This window comes from Hipposideros armiger, unplaced genomic scaffold (genome assembly GCF_001890085.2).
Source record: "Hipposideros armiger isolate ML-2016 unplaced genomic scaffold, ASM189008v1 scaffold_178, whole genome shotgun sequence".
Classification (NCBI taxonomy): Eukaryota; Metazoa; Chordata; class Mammalia; order Chiroptera; family Hipposideridae; genus Hipposideros; species Hipposideros armiger.
The window spans coordinates 1,792,296-1,809,783 of record NW_017731528.1 but is presented as its reverse complement, the minus strand read 5'-3'; the positions used below and the strand labels follow the sequence as shown (position 1 = coordinate 1,809,783).

The 17,488-nt window shown below is 58.4% G+C and overlaps 1 protein-coding gene across 1 annotated transcript in view; it reads left to right on the top strand.

Moving 5' to 3' along the window:
• Positions 1–3,476, top strand: part of LOC109388008 (uncharacterized) — a 5,519-nt gene extending 2,043 nt beyond the window's left edge. The window contains exons 3-6 of the mRNA XM_019652319.1: positions 311–434; positions 758–892; positions 1,622–1,774; positions 3,341–3,476. Of these exons, the coding sequence (XP_019507864.1) occupies positions 311–434; positions 758–892; positions 1,622–1,774; positions 3,341–3,464 (536 nt within the window). The 3' untranslated portion in view covers positions 3,465–3,476. The remainder of the gene's footprint in view (positions 1–310; positions 435–757; positions 893–1,621; positions 1,775–3,340) is intronic.
• Positions 3,477–17,488: the final 14,012 nt, after the last annotated feature.

Genomic DNA, 17,488 nt, shown 5'->3' with positions numbered 1-17,488 from the left:
GGGGGGGGTGGAGCAAGCCAACAGAAAACATAAGCAGAGTGGAGGAACAGGCCACTTTGAAAAGCAGCACCATTGGCCCGGCCCATAAGCCTGCCTTTGAACTCGCCCTCGATGCACTGCCCCATACAGGCCACATTTGGCCACACCAGCCGCATCCTCAGCCTACCCCAGGGGCCTGCTGCCCAGCTGGGACTGACCCTTGAACCCTGTGGATGAGGCTGGGGCAATGGTGACCCCACGTGGCTGTCACGGCTCTTTCTGGGAAGGCTGTGGGCACCCACACCCTCAGCTGTCTCTGCCTCTCCTTCAGGGGAACCTCCCGCCACAGTCCAGGTGCAAGGCTGGCGGTGGCCTGTGTGCTGTGCCCTGCTGGTCACCACTGCCCTAAGCTGGGCACTGCTACTCCACAGCCATGTGGTGCTGGCAGCTTCTCAGTAAGTGTTCCCAGAGCAGACTTCATTCCTCAGAGGGACTGGAAGTGGGAGGACCCTAAAGTCACAGAGGCGGGGAGCCGCTTCCTCCAGGCTTTGACAGTCTGTGGGCCAAGCCAGAGGCCCGGAGAGCCCCTCGGTTCTACTGGCCTTGGCCCTGTCTGAGCCACTCGCATGCCCAGCCCTTTCCGAGGAGGGAGAGAGGTGCACACAGAGCCTGGGGCTGGCGAGCAGCATTTCCAGTTCAATTAAGCATGTTCTGAGTGCCTGCCTAAATGTTAGTGGTGCAGAAAGAAGCCGACCTCACCCCCAAACCCCCTTTCCAGGGTCCCGGCCATCTCTGGTGCCAGAAGTGCCCAGGAGGAAAACTCTGCAACCAGACAAAGCTGGCTGGCCCCATGGCATGTCCCCCCGGGCACTACTGCCCAGCCCGGGGCCTACTGTCCATCCCCTGCCCCATGGTGAGAAGCATCCTGGCTCTTCTCAAGTCTTTACTTCGCACGGGGAAGACCAAAAGTGTCTGAGCGCAGCTAAGGAATGCTGGAATTGGGACTCATTCACGGGGCATGGACCCCCGTGCTGGTGGTTGGGATGGGTGACATCTCTTCACTCTGACACCCCAGCCCTCCATCTCCCACCCCCACTCACTTCCCTGCAGCTGTTTTCTGATAGTGGTGCTAGACCAGAAAGCCATAGGGACAGAGTGACCCAGGCTTGTAGAGGTGGGAGGGAAGCGGGAAGATGGAAGGGCTTGTGGAGCTGGGGGACCCAGGCTCAGGTGAAGCCCCAGGCAGCGGCAGTCTGGGGTACAACCTTTGTTCTCCAACTTCTGGAAGTCCCTCTCTCCCCACTGACCCCACCCATAGCCATGGCTTTCTCTCCCCAGGATACACCTTCAGATGTCCTGTGGCCTCTACTCTCCCTCCCTGCCCGCTATCAGAATTGCTGTAAATGAGTCCCAATTCCAGCATTCCTTATCTGTGCTCAGACACTTTTGGTCTAAGAAAAAGGAAACCCCACCCAAGCTTGCCAGTGTCTTGCAGGCTCAGCTCTTAAGCAGGCCATCTCCTCTTCCCTGGCCTGTGGGTCCAGGGTAAGGGTAGAGGGGCTCTGTGCTGCTCCCTTCCTGGCAGAGTCCTGACTCTGGCCTCCAGGATCTTTACCTCATGGGAGTCCTTCTGTCTGCCCAGGGCACTTTTCGAGACACCTCTGGGGCTGCCCGTGTGGAAGACTGCCAGCTGTGCCGCCCTGGGAGTTTCTGTGGCAGAGAAGGCCTGGCTGAGCCCCAGGGGCAGTGCCGTGCTGGACATCACTGTGGGCCCGGTTCCAATACCTCCTCCCCCGTGAGTGCAGGCCCCACTGGGCCTCCCAGAATAGGCTGGCCTAAGTACTGAGGCCTGGGCATGGGCGGGGAACACAACAGAGCACCAAGGCCCAGAGCTGCCCTGTGGAGTTCACTGCCTAGTCGGGTGACAGAGAACCCCAGATGGGACAGGTGGTAGCACTGTACCATGGCCAACAAACGTGAACAGAGAATCTAAGGCCACTTTCTAGCTTCCACCTGCAAAGGGACCAAATACAACTATGTCATCAGCTAGAAAAGGCTCATCTGGGCTGACAAGTAAGGACACATGAAGCAAAGCCATTTCTGTACACTCTGCATCTACTGTTCATCAAAAGTAGACACAACGGCCAGCTGAAGCCCAAGAAGACACTGTGAGGGAACAGAGTCCATTCCCATCATGTCATGTATACTAGGCAGGCAGCCCACACTCTTTGACCCAATAATTCCAAAATGGGAAAGAACCTGGAACAGGAAAAAATGTCACCTATGTGAAGATGTTCACACCACCATCAATTTTAATAGCAAAAACAAAACAAAACAAACACAAAACATCACAAAGCCTCAGCAACAGGAAAATATTTAGGCAGAAATATGGCATATTGACCCACAGTTGGATGCTAGGTAACTATTAATGAAGAGTAGGTATTCCATGCTGATACATAAATAAATAATCAGTGATAGATAAGAGGGAGAAGATAGATAGATAGATAGATAGATAGATAGATAGATAGATGATTGATAGATGATAGGCGGATGATATGCAGACAGATGTACCTTACCGTAAAGCTGTGTATCAATACTTCCAGCATATAGGCAGAGAGTTGGGATTGTTTAGGCTACTCAGCATTACAATTGGTTTCATTTTTCTGAAAAGTTAAACTCCCAGAGTGGTTCCCAGAGGGCGGTGTCAGTGCCCGGTCAGTGTGTGTAAACGAGTGGGAGTGGCCAGGCAGGCCGCCTCAGAGGGGGTTCAGGGAGGACTGGGAGACTCCGGTGGAGTGAACCCCCTTACTCTTGACTTTTTTTTAAAGATTTTATTGGGGAATTGGGGGAGGGGAACACTGTTGGGGAATTGGGGAGGGGGACCAGCCAAGTTGTTGTTCTTCAGTTCTTATTGTGGAGAGCGCCAGTTGCCATCTGGCTTCCTGTTGGCAACTTGTGGCCTTTAAATTCAAGAGGCTGTGTTCAGTCTTTAGTTGTGGGTGGGCGTAGCCACCATCCCATGCGGGAGTCGAACCAGCAGCCTTGTTAAGAGCGCACGCTCTATCCGCTGAGCCATCCGGGTGGTAGCTCAGCTCAAGGTGCTGAGTTCAGTCTTAGTTACAGGTGGTCATAGCCCACCATCAAACAGGCAATCTTGTTGTTACACCAGCTGAGCCATCCTGCCACCTGTTGACAGCTCAGCGACAGCTCAGCTCAGGCGCAGCGTCACTGGCCCATGTGGGAATTGCACTGGCGGCCCTGTTGTTCAGAGATTGTGCTCTTAAGCCAACTCTTAACCAACTGAGCCACTCGGCTGGCCCACTCTTGACTTTTAAGCTTTGACAGGCTCCTCTTCCTCCAGGAGACACTCCCCTTTGGTGACCTCTGCCCCCCTGGCCATTTTTGCCCAGCTGGCACCGAGGACCCCAGGCAAAGGCCCTGTCCAGTTGGCACCTGGAATGCAGAGAGAGGGGCACCGGACGTGAGCTGGTGCCTGCCCTGCCCACCGGGGCTTTTTTGTGCCACAGCGGGCCAAGCTGTCCCCAGGGGACCGTGTGCACCAGGTGAAGGCCCCCTTGTCTTCACCCCCGGCAGCCTGACAGGAGTAGCACCAAGTAGAGGGTGTCCAGGCCTTTCACTCAGCCCTGGCCCTGCCACCCCGCCTCAGCCCTGAGGCAGAGGCCTGTTAGACAGAGCCTAGAGGAGGTGTGTCCAGCCCACGTCCGGCTTGGCTGCAATAGGAGGGAGGCAGGCCAGAGGCCACTGGTGGGGCTTCTAAATGTGGTAGGGGGTACAAACAAGCCACTTGGATTATCCCAGCCCCTGGACGAAGGGGGAGGAAGAAGGAGAGGGCAGGGGACAAGGGAGGGATGTAGTGTCCCTGAGGCTGAGGAGACTTAGCTGGCTCAGCCCTAGAAGGCACGTCTCCTCAGAGACCACTGCCTCATCTGTGATCGGGGCAACTCCCTCACCACCCCCCAGGGCCTGCAGGATGCAGGGGCTGGGGAGGGGGTCTGGGATATCCATGGGTTGGGTAGGGAGTGAAGATTAGATGAGGTTTAAAGAGGCCTGGAATATTGGCCCTCCTGGGACACCCACAGAGCCCATTTCCATCAAAGCCATTATCGGTGTGGCAGGACCTTCAGGACAGAAAGGCAGGGAGCTGGGATCTGGACCAGCCTGCATGCTTTCTCTGCCTCCAGGATTTTATTGCCCAGAAGGGGCACGAACCCCGAGACCCCTTGGTGGGCCATGGGGAGACATCAGTCCTGAGGGCCACGCCTGCCCTGAAGGCTCAGTGGTGACCACGGTCTGGCCGGAGAGGCAGCACAGCAATGGCTCAGGTACCTGGGCTGCACCAGAAAGTAGAGCAGTGTTGCTATGGAAACCATCACAGCATGGGGTGGGTAAGGCCCTAGGAAGGCAAAGCCACTTTGCTTTCCACACCAAAAACCTACCCCCCTGGTTGTTACTGCCCCCAGGTCCTGGCTGCCCACCCCTGCCCTGCCCTCCAGACACATCTAGTTCACGGCAGGGAGGAAGCCGGGCCCAGCGCTGCCAGCCATGTCCTGCAGAAGAAGAGACAGAGGGGGCAGAGGGGTCTCTCCTGGGACAGGTCAAGGCTGCGTCTTGGGGACTGAGGAGCAGAGCTCACTGGGAAGCTCTCCTGCTGGACCAGGGTCAGGAGGCCCTGCGGACAGGCTTAGGGACGGGGCCTTGCGACTGGCCAGATTCCGGCGGCACCCTCCCTACTGGGGGACTGTCTCTGGTTCCTCAGGTGCCCCATAGGAACACTGAGAGTATAGGAAGGTGTGATACTGAGCAAATGCTAAGTAAGACAGAGCATGGGAAGGGCAATAAATCAACACTTACCCTGAGTGAGCCTGAGAAGTGGCCACAGCACAGCTTCCATGGTGGAGGCAAGGGGCTCGGCGTGGATCTGGGTGACCAAGGATGCACTCTGTGACCCGGGGCTTCCTGCAGGGCCGCCTTCCTCCTTGAAGAGTGGGGGCGTTGCAGGCCAGTCCCTTGCTGTGCTGGTCTCCCCAGGCCAGCAGCAAGGGACTTCTTGGTGGGCCAGCTGTTAAGTACAGAGCTAAGCAAGGGGGCCATGAGATCATGAATTGGAGAAGCTCCAGACTGGGGAGCCTCAGGAGCAGGACTTCCTACCACGTCCTTCTTCCAATGACAAGACTGGGTTCAGCTTGTGGTGACCCTACCAAAGCCCGTCAAGGTCCTGCTTCTCCTAAGACCCTGCCCACAGGACCTTGGTGCCACCCATGCATGTTCTTTGTGGCTAGGGCTGGAACCATGCCTATGTGTGAAGCTCCAGGACTGCTGGGGGGCTGCCAGGTGGCACTTGTGCCCCTCAGAGAGCTCAGGGCCACATCCCCCAACCCCAGCCCTCCCTTGTCCCAAGAGTTCTCATGACATGAAGCAATTTCTCATCCTCCCCTTGTCACATTAGTGTCCCTAGAGTTGCACGTTTCCTATGCTCTGCACACATGCACACTTCCACAGACAAATCTGCTGGCCTTGGGGACAGTCACAAAAACAAGTCACGTATCACTCATTCTTTGTCCTCCGATAACAATACAAGGTTCCTTCTCCTCAGAGTTTATTCTCAGTATAATTATGTGTCTTACCTCATCCCAGGGGACATGAGCAAACCGTAAGGGGCATGGTACAAATAGAAACAAGCTTGGCCAAGATGAGAAAATGTCACAGAGGCCTTCCCGAGCTGGGCCTGGAGCCCCGCTCCTGTGCCCAACTTTCTCCAGGACAGGCCAGTGATGGCACCCCCATACTTTCTCCCTTCCCTTGGAGTCCTAGCAGGATCCTGCCCAGATAGCCTCTAATTCAGAAGGGGACACATCTCAGGCCCCCTCACCCTGCACCTGGGACCCCACCCACTGTCCCTATGAAGGTCAGGGTTGGGTGGGAATCTAGACTTGAGAGCTGCCTTGGCAATTCAGGGTGCTGTCACTCCAGCTTTCCAGATCTTATTCTGGGAGATGACCTACTGCAGAGGGCGGGTGAGGCAGGGGCTGCCTTTGGGCCGGGGAGGGGCTGTCTGTGATCTCACCCACTCCTGATTTGGGCCAGGAGCTGAGGTTACCCATCCTGATGGAGACATCCGAGCCACAGCAGGGGGACCCTGCCCTCGAGGCCACTTCTGTCCAGTGGGCACGGGGATGCCCCTCCCCTGCCCTGTGGGCACCTTCTCAGACCGGTGAGTGCCCCCAGGCCCAAGGGGTGAGCCCAAGCTGCCTACTTCCTGGTCCTCCTGCCCAGGCTGACCATTTTACCACATCACTCTGTCACCAGGGAACATGAGCCTTCTGGAACAGGGACTCCACCTGGCCTGTGAGGCTACAAGTCCCTGACCAGCTGGCCAGAATAGGGCAGGTGATGTGGGTGCTAGGAGTTAGAGAGCATGTCATGGCCGAGGAAGCAACGCCATCAGGAATCCCACATGCCTGCCTGTGTCCCATTGGAGAGCAGAGCCCAACTCCCCACCTTCAGGAACCTCCCAGTCCCCATGAGAAGGCACCCCAGAGCAAGGGGTCAGCTCTGGGGCCGGTGGCAGAAGGGCTGTCAGGTGCTCCACTGCAGCTGCCAGGCCTGGGGGCCTGGGGCCCTGGACAGCCTGAGTTTAAACTGGGGATTAAGATGAAAAGGACTGTGACCAGGTGCCTGTCTTGGGGGGATGGAAGGGGAGTAGGAGGGAGGGAGAGAGAGAGAGAGAGAGAGAGAGAGAGAGAGAGAGAGAGAGAAGAGAGAGGCCTGCCACCCCTTCCTGGACTCCTTGTAAGCAAGAGGAACCTGCTCCTCTTCTCCTATGTCCCTTGCCAGGATGTGGCCCCTCCACCCTAGGAGCCTCCTGGTCCCACTGACCCCCATTTTCTCTCTGTCTCCCCAGGATATTTCTCTCCAAGGCTTCTGAGTGCCTGGCCTGCCCCTCTGGCCATTTCTGTGGTGCATCTGGCCTCACTGCCCCCTCTGGGCTCTGCTCCCCTGGCTACTTCTGTCTGGCTGGAGTCACCTCCCCAACCCCAACAGGTAAGAGGCCTCAGGACACGAGCGGACCCTGCACTGGCCAGACGCCCGGGGGTAGACAAACATTCTGATATGGAAGGTGGCCGGCTGTGGGGGATTCGAGGACAAGGGGAAGTGTGTGAGCAATGGGGCCTGGAGGGGATCCTTGGCTGGAGTGCTTAGTGGTCCAACTGCTGTTCCTGGACCCGCTGGCCTCCCTTATCGTGCCTCCAGCAGCGTTTCTCAGTGCAGCTCGCTGCCCTCCTGTGCTGCTGTCATCGGCTCTTGTCATACCTGCATTTCCCAACCCATCTCAGTCCCACCCGACCTCCTGAATCAGATCCCCACGGGCCTAAAGAAAGGAATGTCATGATTTGCAGGGAGGACTGGGGGGCTTGTGGAGAGCAGCCAGTGAATGGTGTGCTGGGGACCACCCAGAGGCAAGCTGAGTATGGCTGTCACCTCACATGGGGACCAGAGACAGCACCTTGTGGAGAGGGGCTGTGCACAGCCAGGCTGACAGGCAGACAGTGTGTCTACAAGATTCAGGTGACAGAGGGGTGTCAGGGCTCCCTCTAGTGATTGCTGTCCTGGTCCTCAGAGCACTGGACAGGCCACCATGCTCGGCTACAGCTTCGATCAGGGCTGTTGAGCCTGGGCCAGGGCCCTTAAATCCCCTCTTCTCCAACACTTCCGTTTGTCCAGAAGAATCTGAGGCAACAGGCCAGCTCCCCGATGGAAGGTTAAGTCCCGGGCAGCTAGGTTGAAACCATACCCCCACTGACGGCTGGGCATGGAGGGACAGTGGGGCTGATTAGCCAGGACGAGCCACCAAACGCAGAACAGCTGTCCTGTCCTGCGTCACTACAACCACATGTGAAAGCAACGTGTCAAAATCTGTTTTATTAAACAATAAACAGTCACTGAGCATGTCCTTAAATGAGGGATGTCAGATAACTAGGCTTCGAGTTGGGCAGAGCACAGAGACGACATGGGGCCCGCGTGTCAGGTACCATGTCAGGACGTCATCCCAGGAACATTGGGTCATTGCTCCTGCCCGCCTACCAAAGGGATTTTCTGAGGCGGGAATAAATAACACTTGTGTGAAGCACATGCTTTTGATCTGGAAGGCGCTATACAAACATTAGTTATCGGCATTCTTCCTTTCTAAAACCCTCAAAACTCTGACCCATGGGCCGGCCGAGTGGCGCATTGGTTAAGAGCTGGCTTGGGACGCCAGAGGGCCCCGGTTCGGATCCCACATATGAGGGCCAGTGACACTGCCCTCCACAGCTAAGATGCTGAACAGCAGCTCGACCTGGAGCTGGGCTGCCATGAGTCACCAGCGACAGCGTAGGCTGCAGCCACTGCTGCAGTGGGTTGCCATGGGCTACCGTTTGTGGCCAGCAGCCAGTGTGAGCGGCCAGCAGCTGCTGTGTGTGGCCGTCCAGAAGCCGGCGACTGATCTGCCTCGCCCAGGAAGAGTACAATGATGGTGACAACTTGGGCCAGTGAAGCAACGTCCTCCACAACTAGACTGAAGAACAAAAAAAGGACAGCAATTTGTCTGTTCCCCTTCCCCCAATCCCTCAGCGCTGTTCCCATCCCCCAATTCCCCCAATTTCCCCAATAAAAATATTAAAAAAAAAACAAAAACAAAAAACTCTGACCCAAACATAAGGCCACGTTTGGTCCCAGTGTCACCAGGCAAGTGGCCCCAGGCTCTGGCACGCTCTGCTGTGACCGGGCCTGCACCCTTCACTCAGCTTCCTTCCTCTCCTCAGGTCACTCAGAGCACGGGGGCCCCTGTCCCAGAGGCCACTTCTGCCCCAGGGGGACCAGCCTCCCCCAGCCTTGCCTTGCTGGCTCCTACAACAACCTGACCGGCCAAGCCTCCTGCTTCCTCTGTCCTGCCGGCTACTACTGCCCTGAAACTGTCACCACCTATAGCAGGCACCCCTGCCCCGCTGGCTTCTACTGTCCCCGAGGTGAGTGCCTGGGTCACAGCTCCCGGGAGTGAGGCTGGCAGCGGGACCTGGCCCGGGTGCTCCAGGCTCAGGGATCTTGGTACTCTGCAAACATGATGTTCTCTGCTTCCGAGATGCTCTCCACACCTGTCCCAAAGGCCCAGGCAGGGACAGGGTCCTCCACAGGGGCTGGGCCCAAAGCAATTGGCCTTGAGAGACAAATTTCATACACGTCTTTTGTTTTATCTTCAAAATTCATGAGAGTTTCACTTTCTATTCCATATCAAAGTGGTCTAAAAACAATAAAGGTTTACTTTACCAATGCATCACAACTTTGGGGCCCCATGCCTTTCAGCCAAGTTGACCACCAGGAGGATGAGTTTTGCATATCGTGTAGCTTTGTGGACCCCAGGCCCAGGGCCACGCAGGCTGCACAGTCCAGTGTAAGTGATTGGTGAGGTGGGCACTCCTATGGCTAAGGTTAGGAGTTTGCTGGGAGAGGCCTGCAGAGGCCTCCCAGAGCCATGGGCCGCATGACATCCTGCCCCAGCCCTGGGACCGGCTGGGCACCAGCAAGCTGAGCTCCCTCCTCTGGACTTTGCTTCTCAGGCACCAAGTATGCCACCCAGTTCCCCTGCCCTCGGGGATACTACAACCCAGACCCGCTGATTCAGAGTCTGGATGGCTGCCTGCCCTGCCCTCCAGGCCACTACTGCGGGCAGGAGAATCTGACACAGGCCTCTGGGCCCTGTGACGCAGGTGCGTTTCCCAAAGCACCCTAAGACACTCTACCCATCCCTGCCCTTCCCACTTCTGTCCCTGGACCTGAGGTGGCCCAGAGGCCTGGGCCTTTGGCCTGGGTGAGCTCGACCTTTGACCCCGGGGTCATGGCCTCTCCCTCCCTGCTGCTCTCCACCCCAGGCTGGTTCTGTGTGTCGGCAGCGTGGACTGCCCGCCCCTTTGATCTGGACAACTACACCAGTGCCAACTGCCTGTGCCCGGCCACGGCCACAGGGGGGAAGTGCCCAGCCGGCTCCTTCTGCCCTGAGGGCAGTCCAGAGCCCACGCCCTGTCTGCCCGGCTCCTTCTGTGCCACCTCTGGTAAGGACCCCCAGCCCTGTCTGCCACTGTGCTGTGACCCAGGCTCGGCAGTGTGACTGTGTGACTGTGCACATGCAGCTACCGGTTTCCTCTGTGCAGAGAACTGATGTCTGCGCCTGCCTCATGGGGTGGTATGCTTGTGCACTGTGCTACATAGTCACTGTTGCCATCACGGCTAAGTGAGCACAGATGAGTCACCACAGGAAAACACGGGGAGGAGAGCAGGGCTCTCTGAGAGGGAGGGGCTCAGTAAGCCTTTGCTCCTCCCCTCTCACTTCTCCCATATCTGAGTGACCACACTTCCTGAGGACCTACTATGGCCGGACACTACTGAGTCCCTCACTGGGGACTCATGCGTGAACTAGACTCTTTCTGCCCCTGAAATGCCCCCTTTGGACTACAGAGCACAGTGAGGTCCAGACCCCAGCCTGCATCAGCTGAAGCTGTGCTCAGATCTCATCTCTGCCATCTGCTGACTTGCCCTCAGGCCCTTTGTGAGGTGGGAGTGGTCTCCCATCTGTCACAGGTTTGGGCAGAGAAGAAACCCAGCACAGCTGAGGCCCTGCATCCTTAGTCACCTGACACCACGTGACCCCACCTGCCTTAGGACCACTTCCCCTCATAATGAGTCTTCTGGCCCCAGCCTGGCTTTGCTCTCACCCCCAGGCCTCTCCGCACCCAGCGGGCCCTGCCAGGCTGGCTACTTCTGTGCACAAGGAGCAGCATCCCCAACTCCTGAAGACGGGCTGACAGGGGCCTCCTGTCCTCCCGGAACCTTCTGCCGTGAGTGTCTCCTTGGGGCCCACTCCCAGCCTGCCTTGCCCTCCCTTCCCAGGCTGGGGACAGACCCTATTCCTTAGTCTGTGTCTGGACACTGGGGTGGTTGGAAGCCAGAGGAAAAGGAGGTGCCACAGGCGGTCCCTCAAGGCTGAGAGGTGTTTCAGAGGGCGGTGGCTAAAATGCACTGGAGTTCTTGTGTGGTATGAGCTGTTTGGTGTGGACAGCTGAAGATCGATGGCAGTGGCCTTGTAACGCCAAGAACTCATTAGCTCTCGGTGGTATGAGCCGTGATGATGCTCCTCCAGCTACGGGTGAAGGTCTGGGGTCTCCACGTGTTGCTGAGGGGCAGGGAGCAGGGCCTCAGGGAGGATGGGCAGAGGTGGGTCCTATAGGGGGAGCCACCATGGGACCCACCCAGCTCTGAGGCTGGCTCCACACCTGCCCACGAGGAGCCTGCTCCTGGACCGTGGACCCCTGTGCCCTCAGCCTCAGCGTCGCACAGGCCCACCCCCTGTCCTGCCGGTACCTTCTCCAGCCTCCCAGGGCAGACTGTGCCCTCCGCATGCCAGGCCTGCCCACAAGGCTTCTACTGCAAGGAGGCTGGTCTCCAAGCTCCCAGCGGCCAGTGCCCAGCAGGTGAGAGGCAGCAGAGACCTAGGTGTGCAGGCACAGGGGTGAGGCCAGGAGTGCGAGCCCCAGGAGTGCAGCTCTCTAGGCTGGGCCCCATGGCAAAGCCCTCAGAGCCCTGTGGCAGGAGACCCTGCTAGGACTGAACTTCTCAGGGAGAGATGGTCCTGAGCATTCCTCACTCCTCGCCAGGTTTTTACTGCGACACCAGTGCTGGGCCTGTCTGGGACTTCAGCCTGTACCCTTGTCCTCAAGGCTATTACTGCCCCCCGGGCACAGCTGTGGCTACACAGCACAGCTGCCCAGTGGGCACCTACGGCCCTCAGGATGGGCTGAGGAACATCGCTGAATGCCAGCTGTGCCCTGCTGGGAAGTTCTGTGCACTAGCAGGGCTCGGGGCACCAACAGGTATGTCCTGGACGGCAGAAGAGGCAGTAGGCAACAGGTGGGCTTTGACCGCTGGGTCTCAGGCCAGGCTTCAGGGAGAAAGTGCACAGACATGGATGACTGGTGGACCTGGGGCCACAGCAGCATGGGCTTGGGCCAGAAGGACTCAGGAAGTCCAGGAGAGGGTCTCCACTGCCTTCCCACGACCCCCAATATCAGAAACAGTGTCCCCATCCTGGAAAGCCAGGAGGTGTGGGGTTGGACCTGGGTGTCTAGTTTTTGAAAGCTCTCCAGGTGGCTCTGAAGCGACCCCAGGTCAGGAGTCATCACTGCCCGCCTGCCTCCCAGTAGGACCAGAGCCCAGCTGCCGCTCTCAGCACACAAGCCCCACCACCTCTCCAGCACCACATGTGGGGTTCTTCCAAAAGGCCTGAAGTGTCTCTGCACCCCAACCCCGTTAGCTAGAGAAGGGGTGGGGGTTGTCACTTTCCTGGGGTGTTTGGGTGGCTCCTGTATGAAATGGCTGGAAGTGTTTTGATCCATAAGGAAAAAATGGCCCTGGCAGTTGCTAGTCCCTGAGGAGGGCAAACCTCAAACTGGCCCAGGCCCACACCCACTTTGACCCAGGAGTTTGGTACTGAATGGATGGGCACTCAGGACCCCTCATCCAGGGCCCAGGGTTCTCGGCTGGCTTCAGCTCGGGGTCTCCTGTGCCTCCAGGTACAGGCATGGTGGGAATGCTGACTAGAGGTCCTATTTCCCAGGAGACTGTGCCGCAGGCCACTGGTGCAGGGGAGGAGCCACCAGCAAGGACCCCGTTGGCCTACTCTGTCCCGCTGGCCACTACTGTCTTGAAGGTACTTTACCACCTCAGGCCTGCTCCAGCCACGGCCTAGTGGGAGAAGGCCGACTCCCTTCCTTCTAGGCCTCTCCAGGGCTTCACAGGCTTTGAGCCTCTGTCCCAGCACAGTGGCCCTGAATGACAGGCATGGTGAACCATGCAGGGCTGAGCTCAGGACCCTGCTAGGCTCAGCAGTCCTTACCCCTCCATTCCCCAAAAACCCTCCCCAAGGTTAGACCTCAGGAAACCTCACTGGAGCGGCTGCCCATTCTCCTTTGCTCCTCAGGCCTGGTCATTCCTTCTCCACCTCAGTCCCAACTTGCAGGATGGCAAGTGTCTTTCATTCATTCAATGAAGTTGACCAAGGATTCCAAAACTGAACTGGTCCCTGCCCTCTGGAAGCTGAGAGGGGTGGCATTCCCCATCCTGGGCTGCAGGAGGGAGAGCTCCAGGGGGCCTGAGCCTAGCGCAGTCCCCTGGGAGCTGGAGACACTGCCTGGCCTCTTCTGTCTGTCACTCTGACTTCTGCAGGCGCTCCTGTCCCGGCCCGATGCCCAGCTGGTACCTGGTCTGAGGAAGGGAACCCAACCCCAGAAGGATGTCAAGATTGCTCTGGAGGGTGGCTCTGTGCTGGTGGCCACCCACCCATCTGGCCAGCACCCTGCCACCCAGGGTGGGCAAACAGTTTGTCTCCTCAGATAAACAGGGAACAGTGACCACAGAGTGAGGAGCTGGCTCCACTCCAGGGCCTGGCCCCAGCCAGAGAACAAGGGAAATCCCTGCCTGCCTGGGAGAAGCCACCCCCACTTGCCCACAGGCCCCTGGCAGACAACCTGGGGTCAGGCCACACTGGGTGCAGGACACTGGGACTTGACTGCTTTGCAGACAAGGCCATTGGAGGAACATCAGTGTCCAGGCTTGAGGCAGCACCTCTCATCTCTGCCTCTGCCCATCCCGCCCCTGAGCGGGGCCTGGCTGGCCATCCTGGAGACCAGGCTGGAGGGCAGGAGACCATGAGGGGGAAGAAGGGGGCAAGTGCACAAGGAGGGTCCTGGGCTTGAGCTTGAAGTCCCCTCGCTGCCCACAGTGGCATGCCCCCCAGCAACGCTCCGCAGCTGAGGCGCTTGTGCTTGGCCCATGTTTTTCCAGAGTTTCCTGGACTGGAGGGGCTATCTCTGCCACTCCCATGGAGGGGCTCTCTGGACCCTCCTGTCCTCCCGGGCACTTCTGTCCTCTGGGAATGGCTGACCTCCCTCCATGTTCTCCCGGCTCCTATGACTCTGGTGCCCACACAACAAAGTGTCAGGTCTGTCCCAGTGGCCACTACTGTGTTCCAGGGCTGAGGCCACAGCTGTGTCCGAGAGGTTTGTGTCCTGCCAGCAGCCTGTCTGATGGGCGGGGTGGGAATAGTCCCCTGCAGGGCAGGTAACAGGCCTGTTTATCTCCCCCACGTCCCTCAGACGAGGGCCTGGGCTGCACATGTGGAGCGTTTGTACTCCCGGGCAGGAGTCATGCCAGGCCCTCGCCCAGTGCCTTCCCTCCTCCAGCCTCCTTCCAGCTCCCCCACCTCCCCTGCCTGCTCAAGCTCTAACCTCAGCCCTACCTGTCCTCTTCACAGGTTTCTACTGTCCTGAAGGTTCGGGACTCACCTGGCAGCCCTGCCCCCCAGGCACCTATGGCCCCGTGCCTGGCCTGAGCAGCCTGGTGGGGTGTCGAGCCTGTGATGGGGGCAGGTTCTGCCCCGGAGCCAATGCTACAGCAGCAGGCAGACAGTGCTGGGCGGGCTTCTTCTGCTCCAGAGGCTCCACCCGGCCCAACCCGGAGGCCGGCACTGAAGGTACTGGTACCACCCGCTGGACACCCAGGAAGAACGTGAGAACGTGGACCAGCACAAGGAGTTCTGCAAAGCCCTCTGAAAAAAAGAGCTGGAGTGGGGAGTCACCCAACCAAGACCCTGCCCCTACACCCCAGGGCTTGAGCCTTCCGAGGAGACCCCTCCTTTCTCAGGTGCCCCTTCCAGATGCCACTGCTCATGTCAGGAGAAGCTTCCTCTGACCTCTTCCCATCGGTGACAGTGGCATGGGCTGTGGTGAAGGGCAGGTGCAGAGGGTGTGGCCTATAGGAGGGACCCCTCACAGGTGTGCCTCTGGAGCCAGCTGCCAATGGCCCTGGCCTAGAGCCTGTACCAGAGACACAGGGGGACTGCTCAAACACCCACCCTTTACCCTGTGCTTCCCAGTGTCTGGGCTAACTTGTCTCTTGGTTCCAGAGGCAGCTGGCCCATGTCCTCAGGGACACTACTGCCCCAGGGGCTCGGCCGTGCCCCAGCCCTGCCCACCTGGCACCTTCAGCACCCGCATGAAGCTTGGCTCAGAGGTAGGGAGACCTCAGCGGGGGGAGGAGGATGGCGGTGGGGAGAGCCCTGTTTAGATCTAACACCCATGGTCAAAGTTGTCACTTGGAGAACAGGGCTTCCTTCTGGTCTTGACTCAAAAGTCGCTTTCTAAGGGAGACTGTCCCTGGCCCTCCTTAGCGCATATCACAGCCTGAGATACCACTTTACTTCTTGGCCTTATGTTCTGTCTTCCCCACTAACACAGAAAGCTAGGGAGTTTTGTCTTTCTGCTCACTGTCTGTAGTGAGAATGGTCCTGGCTCGTAGTAGGCTCCCAGCACATGTGTATCGGACTCACGCATGACTAGTACAAGCTGATTTTGGAACCTTGGAAGGACTAGCAAACCCCTCTTGCAGAGGGTACACATTGAGGGTTGTGGGAAGTGGGGCCCAGGGAGGGTGCTGGGTGAGGGTGGGGCAGAGGGAGCGTGAGGCCAGCTATGCAGTGCCTCATGCTGCTACATGAGTGACAAGACATTAAAATATCATAGTCACCTATAATTTATAAAGGGCCACCATAGGATGCACAAAATCCTGTTGAAATTGCCAAAAGCAGCATTAGTGTTTGGTTCAGTTCACAAGCCCCTCCAATGATGGCTTGCACTGCACTGACCAGAGGCCCTCCTGTTGTGAGAGGAGCATTCCCTGCAAAGCCTAGCTTGTTGCAGGCCCCAGGAACCCCACCCTCTGCACCTTTGCCTGGAGGAGGGTCAGGGGAACAGGCTTCCCCTGGTGTTAGCAGTCAAACTGCAAAGGGACATGGAAGCAGGGAAAAAAGAAAGCAGCAGAACAGCAGTGATGGAGTGTTTGGGGGATCAAATCCGGGTTACCACCAACTGCTGGCTGTGCAGGGCATGCCCCCTCTCTGGAGAATGAGCAAGCAGGGGGCAGCAAGGCCGGTCAGGGTGTGGTAGATGGATGGAGGGGGGCCCGAACGAGACTCTGTCTGACCAGGGGCCCTTTCAGTCCATCTGATGTGGCCTCTGTGTCCCCACTCTTGTGGGAGCTGGAGACTGGCACCCAAATGGGGGTCTCTTGCAGGCTGCCTGCTCCCCGTGCCCGCCCGGCCACTACTGCAGCTCCCCTGGCCTCGCCAGGCCTTCTGGGCTCTGCAGCCCAGGCTTCTTCTGCCTCCGTGGGGCACTCGTCCCCAATGGCTCGCTAGGCTCTCTGGGAGACCTGACCGGTGGCCCGTGTCCTGCAGGTACCCCCGGGGGCTGCCTTGAGCAGGGTCCTGGGAGGTGGAAATGAGCAAGCTCTGAGACTGCCACACAAACAGGGCCCAAGGGCCAGCAGGAGGTTTCCAGCAGTCCCCTGGGCCCTCCAGGGACTGGGTTTAGGATGGGGCCCCTCAGGGTGCCAGGGAATGGGGCTTCCTCTGGCTTTGACCTGTCTGGTCTGCTTCCCTTTCAGGACACTTTTGTCCCCCAGGCACTGTAACCCCGAGACCCTGCCCGGCAGGCACTCACAACAGCCTGGCCTCCCAGGGCCACTGTGAGCCTTGTCCTGAAGGGTGAGTGCTGAGAGGCCATCCTGGGCCATGTCCCGCTGGGCACACTTTGCGTTCCTGCCACAGCAGGTGGCACACCAGCTGCTCTAGCTAAGACTCCTTTCAACCTGAATTTTCTGTGAGTTGGAGAAAACACAGGAGAACTTCCACAGCTTCCCCCAGCCTTCGTTCTTTATGTCTCTCCATCTCTGTGTTGGGTGTTGCTGAGTCAAACTTGGGCCTCTTTTGCTGCAATTTAAGCAGTTGAGCCCTCCCGGACCTAACCCCACCCCTACCAGTGCTTGAGCCGCAGCACAGCTGTGTCCCCAGCCTGTGGGTGACTGTTGAGGCCACAGATGAGGGGTGACCAGCAGCCACCTCCAACCCACCTGTCCTCCCTGCAGCTTCTTCTGCCCGGCAAACACCTCCTCCGTGGTGGGAAGTGAGTGTCCAGCCGGCCACTACTGTCCAGCCTCCACCTCCTTTGCATCTCAGTTCCCCTGCCCCAGGGGTACCTACAGACCACAGAGAGGGGGTATCCAGCAGTCAGACTGCATCCCCTGCGAGCCAGGTAAGGGGGCAGGGATGCACCCCTGCCCCAGACACATTAGGCCACATCCTCCCTGCCTGAGGGCAGGGCTCAGGCCTGACTCAGGTGGAGGTGCTGGCCAGAGCCCATGGTGCACATCAGCCCACATTTGCTGGTTGGGGGGCTGTCCCCATTTTCCCGCCCCCCCCAATTCCTGGGGATCCTGTCTTTACCTCTTCCCTGCAGGCTTCTACTGTCTACTGCCTGGGCTGGCGGCCATGTCTGGGCCCTGCAGTGCGGGGTTCCACTGCACTCAGGGAGCATCTGTCCCAAATCCCACTGATGGGCTCACAGGA